The sequence below is a fragment of the Fukomys damarensis genome, unplaced genomic scaffold (genome assembly GCF_012274545.1).
Source record: "Fukomys damarensis isolate Sample0158 unplaced genomic scaffold, DMR_v1.0_HiC HiC_scaffold_17, whole genome shotgun sequence".
NCBI lineage: Eukaryota > Metazoa > Chordata > Mammalia > Rodentia > Bathyergidae > Fukomys > Fukomys damarensis.
Genome location: NW_022900929.1, coordinates 66,244,015 through 66,251,843, shown reverse-complemented (window position 1 = coordinate 66,251,843; position 7,829 = coordinate 66,244,015). Strand labels below are relative to the sequence as shown.

The 7,829-nt window shown below is 40.7% G+C and overlaps 2 protein-coding genes across 6 annotated transcripts in view; one reads left to right on the top strand and one right to left on the bottom strand.

Moving 5' to 3' along the window:
• Positions 1–4,460, bottom strand: part of Togaram1 (TOG array regulator of axonemal microtubules 1) — a 78,864-nt gene extending 74,404 nt beyond the window's left edge. For 3 of the 4 annotated variants that reach the window (XM_010632622.3, XM_010632621.3, XM_010632623.3), the window contains exon 1: positions 2,238–4,459. In XM_010632622.3, the coding sequence (XP_010630924.1) occupies positions 2,238–4,280 (2,043 nt within the window). In that variant the 5' untranslated portion in view covers positions 4,281–4,459. Of the gene's footprint in view, positions 1–2,237 lie in introns of all 4 variants that reach the window. The other variant, XM_010632625.3, reaches the window with a different exon arrangement.
• Positions 4,461–4,718: 258 nt separating this feature from the next.
• Klhl28 (kelch like family member 28) overlaps positions 4,719–7,829 on the top strand; it is a 37,284-nt gene continuing 34,173 nt past the window's right edge. Inside the window, exons 1-2 of one of the 2 annotated variants that reach the window (XM_010632620.3) lie at positions 4,719–4,846; positions 5,516–5,558. The gene's annotated coding sequence lies outside the window, so the exon portion shown is untranslated. The remainder of the gene's footprint in view (positions 4,847–5,515; positions 5,559–7,829) is intronic. The other variant, XM_010632619.3, reaches the window with a different exon arrangement.

The window sequence follows — 7,829 nt, the reverse complement described above, 5'->3', positions numbered from 1 at the left end:
TGAGACAGGGTCTCACTATGTAGTTGAGACTGACCTGGAACTCACTATGTAGCCCAGGCTGGTCTCAAACTCACAGTGATCCTCCTGCCTCAGCCTCCCAAGTGCTGGTATTACAGGCATGTACCACCATGCCTGACTATTTTTTGACTTTTTGATGGTGCAAAAAACAATATACATTTAGCAGAAACCATACTTTTTGATCTTCTCCCGGGCTAGCAATATGTACCACTATACTCTTGCAATGCTGGATAGTAGCAGGTGGCTGCTGCTCCCAATCAGCCACAGGATCAGGAGGGTAAACAGCTCATTCTCTATGGTGTACTGGGTTGCTAAGCTATGATGTTCAATAGGTGAGGGGTATTCAATGTTCTTTTTTGGGGGGTTATTACTTTTAGTATTATTCTCTGAAAATAATCTTCCTGGTACACAATTTTAAATGTTTTTGACTTACAATATTTTCAATTTATAATGGGTTTACTGGCATGGACACCAATAAAACATGATCTCCATGCTTTACTCCTGCCTATATTTCTAGTGTCATATTTCAGCTTGTCAGACCCACTGTCAGCTGTGCAAAAAACTCCCCATTCTTTATTTTGTTAAATGCTTTCATAAATTGGTGTCCATGTTATTCTGTCTGAAACTCACCATGACCCACCCACACTTAGTAAACATCCATTCATCCTTCATCACATCTTGAATCATAATCACACGGACAACAGAATTCATGAAAAGTCTGAACACAGAATTATGTGGGGTAATTCTAAGTACAAAAAAAACTTAGTTGTGTTATTTGCGCAGTAATTTTTTTATGTACTGTAAAATACAAAATACAAATATATATGACTACTGTTGAGAACTAAGGTTTTACAACAGGAAAATGGAGAGCAGAATACAGAATGAAAGAAAATATGGAACAACTCTGCACTATAGGATTTGAATTGGAGGTATTAATGTGAACTAATTAAAAATAAATAAATAAATAAAGGATCCTCCCTGGTTCTGTTCTCTAAAAAGCAAAGGCAAGAAACAGCAATGAGCAAATCTGTACCCAGACTTCGGTATTTAAATACCACTTTCTACTACACAGGCAGGATTATGACTGGTGGAAAAATAGCTGATTCCAGGTCTGAAGCAAGGAAAATACAAGGTATAGCCTAGACTTTAAAGAAGTGCCAAAAGATTACTGGTAAATAAAAAGGCATAGCCAAAGGACACATTATCAAGTCAGATGGAGCAATTTTAGCATCGACAAAGTTACATATCTTTTAGTATCAAAAAATTATGAAACACATAATTACTACATTTAGAAGAAAAAAGAATTCCAGATAACAAATACAGAAGAAACATTAATTTTTTTCTTTACCTTTTTTGCATTTCCCCATGTAATAAATGATAAAGATTAGAATCCTTAGTGGATGCTAAAAACAGTGAGTAGAAGGTTGTTGTGGAAGGTTCTCAAAGTATGATCCTGCAGATTAAGTGCCATTTATAAAGAGGAAAATATCTTTACAATGAATCTCATTATCACCATCCTAATCAAATGATAAAATGAAGCATCACTAGTAGTGGGGCAGCTTAATATTATTTGTGATGTGGTGTACTGTGAAGTTAATATTAACACATCTTCTATGTAATGCATTTGGTAAAAATGCTTATCCTTTTTGGGGGGCGATACAGGGATTGAACTCAGGACCTTGGGCTTGCAAGGCAGGTGGTGGAACCACTAAACTAAATCCCCGGCCCAAAAATGCTCATCTTGAATCTCACAGGAAATAATCGATAAATTTGAAATGTGAGATATTCTACTAAAGAACTACTCCAGACTCTTAGAAAAAAAAAAAGTTAAGTCACGAAAACCTAAAGCACCAACAGGTCAGACATATGGTAGATTTAAAAAAAGACATATTAAACAAATGAACCATCCTGAATGATAAAAGTAAAACAGAAAACATAAAGCACACTTGGAGGGCAAATAGGAAATTTAAATACGACTACCTACTGTTATATATGTTATATCTCCAGACTCTTAGAAAAAAAAAAAGTTAAGTCACGAAAACCTAAAGCACCAACAGGTCAGACATATGGTAGATTTAAAAAAAGACATATTAAACAAATGAACCATCCTGAATGATAAAAGTAAAACAGAAAACATAAAGCACACTTGGAGGGCAAATAGGAAATTTAAATACGACTACCTACTGTTATATATGTTATATATAAAGAGAGATGCATACCTGCTCTATATCCTTGGCACTGGAGGTCAGGTTTTCTACCATGACTCCGGGCTGCTCATTTTCCCATGGTAATTTGTTTTTTCCTCTTCCTGCACTTAGTACCCTCCGGGTGCAGACAGTTGGGCTGTAAGATCCATACATTTGCATGCTATCCCTCGTGGAGTCACCACAGAGACAGTGTGCGCTCTGATTTCTGTTACCAGCCAAAAGCCAGTCTGTATCTGCTCCACGTACCAAATGGCTTGATCTGCTCTGGGCTGAAGATGGCATGAGTATTGCATATTCCACAAATCCTTTTTCTGTTATCCTTGGTAGGGTTTTTCGAGCCAATCTAGCCTGCACAGCATTCATCACTCCATCTCCATTATCTTGCATTTCAATAGTATCAACAGCTTTAAAAAGGATGTTGGTTTTACCTGAGCCCATGGATGATGCCAACACAGCAAAAGCTTCTAGAGCTGCTTGGCGTACCCTGCGTTTGGTATCTACAAGAGCTGGGGCAAGATCAAAAGACAGTTTGGGTAAATCAAAATCTTCACTAGGATAGGTCAGAAGGGAGCAGATGCAAATGTTCACCACTTCCTCTCTTACCCTGGAATGCTTATGTTTGAGATGTTCTAGGAGTAAACAAAGCACCTGTTGAGGACTTACTTCTTTCATTAGCTTGAGAAAGATTTTCATGTATTCTTGTTTGATTACTAACTTGTTGTCTGCCAGTACTTTGACAGAAGCTGTTATAACTGGTCCCAAGAACTGTTGCACCTGTTCTCCAAGGCGGACAACCAGTAAATGCAGAACCTGAAGTGCGCCATGGACCACTTTGAAATTAGAATCGTCTAACAAATTATACAACAAACTAATGAAACCAACAAGATTGGAATGAGTGGTAGAACTAGGGTTAAATTTCCCCAGCACCTGTTTTAGTTCTTCAACGGCCTGAGTCCGGTTCTTATAGTCTTCCTGATCCAATAATCTTGAATGTAGTTCCTGAGGAATAATCCCAAATTTAAGATTGCTATTGGAAACAGACACCGCACTGGGGACAGGCTCTTCAGGGAATCGAGAGGCTTCGAGTTCCAAATAATAGGGAACCTGACTTCCAAACTGGGACTCCAGGCGGCGATTGTAGAGTCTCCTCAGGACAGACGGCAGGCGAGAGATATAGGAGTGAAACCTCTCTTGGCCGAGCCTCTCCCCAATTTGCTGAAGTGCCGAGAAAGCTGTTTCCGATTGTTCTTCTATCTCCTGGTCACCAAGCTTTCTAGCTAGGGCTATTATCACTTCGGTGAGATCCAGGCCGAGCAACAAATCCTCGGGAGTAAGTAAGATAGGGAGCAGCAGTGCAGTGGAAGCTATAAGATGGGAATCCGTACTTTCCAGACCTTGTTGAATAAGCGCTCTCAGCACCTGTCCAGAGCTGCGTTTCAGACATATATGCAGGATCTGAAGGGCATCTTTTCGCAGGGCTGGATCATCTTCGCGTAAGGAGACAACTAGTTGAGGCAGAAGTCCCAAACTAAAGGCCTCCTCCAGCTGGCCTGCCTCTCCCTGTCCCCGGAGAACGTCCAAAATAAATTGCAAGCATAGTCGTTTCTCATCACTACCTCCTTCCACGAGCACTCGGCCCAGGGCCCGATACAAAGCTTCTTTGCGTCGGGGGAAGCCGAGTCGACCGCCCCGCCGCGGCAAAGCAGCCTGCAAAGCCTGGAAGGCCTCGGAAGGATCTGGCGCGGTGCGCAAGAGCTGAAGGAGCCTGGTCTCTTCATCTCCCCCTGACAAGCCTCCGCCAGGCCCAGACCAGCTACTTGATACTGCCTCCGCAGGTAATAAGAGGGTTGAAGCCAGCGACGAAGGCGTAGAGGGGCAAGAACCATGGTCCCCAGAAACTCCACGGCAGTAGTAGCTTTTCTCTCCCCTCATGATGCTCCCACCTCGACGAACATCAGTCTCCGGGGTGGAAGGGCGACTGCGGCTCTGGGGGCGATAGGCACAAGGGGCTAAAAGCGGCGGCAGCGGGAGCAGCGCTGAAGGAGCAGCAGCCATGGAGGGTCGTCAGGTTCTTCGAGGGAACCATTGCCGTCTCCGAAGGGTTCGACGAAGCCCAGCCTTCCAGCTCTCCTCCAGACCCCCGGATGCGGAAGAGGAAAAGAAACAGCTCCAGTCAGCTGCCAGGCTGCCTCCCCCGGAGGCAGCCTCGGGCAAAATGGCCCCCGCTCAAACCCCAGACCCCACAGCGGCCACCGGGCGTAACCAGGGGCACCACGTGACCAAACCGATCGCTTCCATGGTGATGGACCCAGCTCAGACTTCTTGACCCGGAAATTGCGTTGCCGAAATGAATGTTGGGTCTTGTAGTCTACGTCCGGGGTTAATCCTGATCCAGAGACTCCTGGAAGAGGAAGTCTGAACGTTGGCACGTACTAGAGGGGAGAAGAGGAGGGACGGAGACCGACAGTCGGCGGAAGTGACGCTCCTCACGCTGCGCGCGGAAGTTCCCCGCCCCGCCCGTAAGAGTTGAGGTTTGACCAGAGCAAGTGAGAATCCTGCCAACGTTCCAGTTGTGCACTGCTCCTCCTGCTGTCGGTGCAGGTGTGATTCTTGGGACTCAGGTATTTCCCTTTTGCTATCCTCCGGCGGCTCAGGCTTTTGCAGGGTTTTGCCCCACTGCCCGTGGAGCTAGAGAGAAAGGAATAGATGGGAACAGACAGTGAGGGAGGTGACATCTTCTGCACCGTTGGTTATCGTTGAAAACATGTTATTCTCTTCAACCCTGAGCAAGTGCGATCCTTTCCTTCTGCAGTCCGCTTATCGGTATTGGTGACCCCGACCTAGGCCAAGCTTATAGACATAGACCGGGTACTTTTTTTGTTTTTTCTCCTCTTTCAATTCCTAGAGCTTTGGGACTTTGTTTACCTCGCCTTCTCCCCTCCTCGTACGTCTCTTAACCCGCTGCCTGTGAAGGGATTCACGGTTTTGTCACTTCTTACCCGCATCACTGTAAATTCTCTCGACAATGCACATGGAGATCTGCACGTGATCTGTTTCCTCTGTTGTTACCCGCCTCGCCCCAAACGAACTGAGAGTCTCCCCTTGTCATGCAGTTCCGCTGTGGGATTCCCCCGGCCCTCCCTCCACCGCCCCAGCCTCTGAGCAGCCTTTCAGTCTCCTGGAAACAAAGATTGCAAAGACAATCCGTTGCGGTGGGAATTCTTGGCATCACTACCCCGCGAGAATTCTGCCCTGTGGATTTAGAGTTGATAGATATTTCTTTCTTTTAGGCGAACTGAGAATTTAGTGGGAATTCTTTCTCATAAATAAAAGGTAAGCGGATTTAATGGAAGAACTAGAGTAGCTTGTGTGAGGCTGAATGGTTTGGTGGTTTTTGTTTGTTTGTTTGTTTTGTTTAGTTTTTTAAAGAGTAATAGTTACTTTTTAATGACCGAATGAGAAATGTCTAAGTTATAATTTGAAATGCCAATATTGTCCACTTCAAATCTGAGTATTCCTGTTCCTCTGTGCCAGGTAGGGTGCCTCCCAAATATTTTTAAATTCTTGAGATACTTGAATCATATAGCCAAACCATTTTATAAAATTTCTGGCTGATACAAGTTCAAAGATGACTTCTAAATTTTGCATTACATCACAGTTTGAATAGCATAGGGTAGAGTATTAGCTGTTAGTGAGGCTGTGTAAATCTGTTACATTTTGTTTTAAATTCTGCGTTAAATTTTTTATTCATTTTTGTGTATAAATAAATCTGTCTAAATCGGCTTAGCTAGCACATTTCATTATGCCAAAAAAATACTAAAAACACCCTTTTTCCATTTTTAGGACCAGGGTGAGGCCTGGGGAGTAAAAACTAAGAAGTAATTATAGCAGTTGTCAGTGAAAAAGGTCCTCTTGCGTCACCTAAGAAGCACAGATGTGTACCTTTCCCCATGTATGCTCAGACTCAGGAACCCAGTCCAGTAGAAAGGAAATGAGAATGATGAACACATTAGAATACACACATTAAAATGCCAGTTTATGTTGCAATAGAAGATAATGCTTTCCACTGAACAGAATTTTCAAGTTGAAAATTCAGTGTATCTTTCCTGTATCAAAGTATTTACTTAGGAAGTTAATAACAAGAGCTTGCATGTAATTAGAGTCAAAGAAAAGGAACTTGGAATGTATTGAATGATATTTCATTAACAGTTATGGTGATGCTTAAGAATTACTCCTTCTCTCTGTATACTTTTCAAGAGACCCGAATACTGAAATGAAGCAGTGAGTCTTTTTCTGGGAACAAAGTAAAATGAGTGTTCCTTTTGACTTTTTTGGGGGGGTTCCTATAGATTGCTATTGTTATAATTGCATTTTGTCTCCTTGATGAAGTCTTGAAAAATCAGTAGTATCCATGGTGAATATTTAGGAAATGAGCCTTCTTTGCTATCACATGTCTTACTAATTATCTTCTATGGTCATCTGGTGAAGTATAAATCTCATCCACTTAGTGTATACAGTATTCTGTTTATATCTATTACAAATACCAAGGTTTTAAAAAAATGACATTTTTATTCTTGATTCTAGGAGTCCTTTGTGTATTAACTAGAAAAGCCTTTATATTTAATCATAGATACAGACAATTAACAGATTTTTAATCAAATTCCAGAATAATGTAATACACTTTTAGTTGTATTAATAGAAAGGAAGTAGTTGAGGATACATTAGAAATTGCATATTTGTGTAAAAAGTAAAAATTTTAATGATTTCAAAATAATTTAGTTAAATTAATGGAATACAGGATTATGTATGTTACATGCCCTAATTTTTTGAGCTGAATTTAAGCAGAGTACACATACACACAATTGCTGTAGAGACATCCTTTATTTCCACTGTCAGAGATAATAAATTTGTTGGATGAATCGTTATACTTTTTCTGTACCAGCATCTAAGAGTATTGGAAACCATTGTAAATTTCATAAACTCTGAAAAAAAACAAAAACCTATAAACAGTGGGACATCTGCACACAAAAAAATTTCATAAACTCTGAAGAGTAGTTATAGTTTAAGAAGTTATTGTGAAGTGGTGCTATGCACATGAAAGGTGCTATCAATATTAAATAATTATAATACCATTTATTGTGTTTGCTTTAGGCCACATTCTGTGCTACATACTTAATGAACATAAATTTAAGCATAATATTTGGGAAGTTACATATTCTGCATTTGACTTTATGGGTAGATTTTATGGGTATTTCCACTGGAGAACAATCAGAGGAAAGTAAAACTCAAATAAATCAATTTAGCTATCTGCTAAAGCTTTAGGAGACTGGTGAGGAAGTGGTTGTTGAAACTATAGGATATAGTTAGATCTTTCCATTTAATCATTTGTATTTTTTCTATGTATTATTCGTTATATATGTTAATCTTTTTTGGTTTCTATTCTGAATCTTATTTGCTTGAGTCAAAACATTAATATGGTTAAATAATTGTGAGCTTAGTTTTATAGCTATGGGATTAAATGTCTTCATATATGTTCCAAACATTTCTACCCTGAAAGCTATAAAAATCTAATTTTTTTTTTTTTTTTTTTTTTTTTTTGGGGGG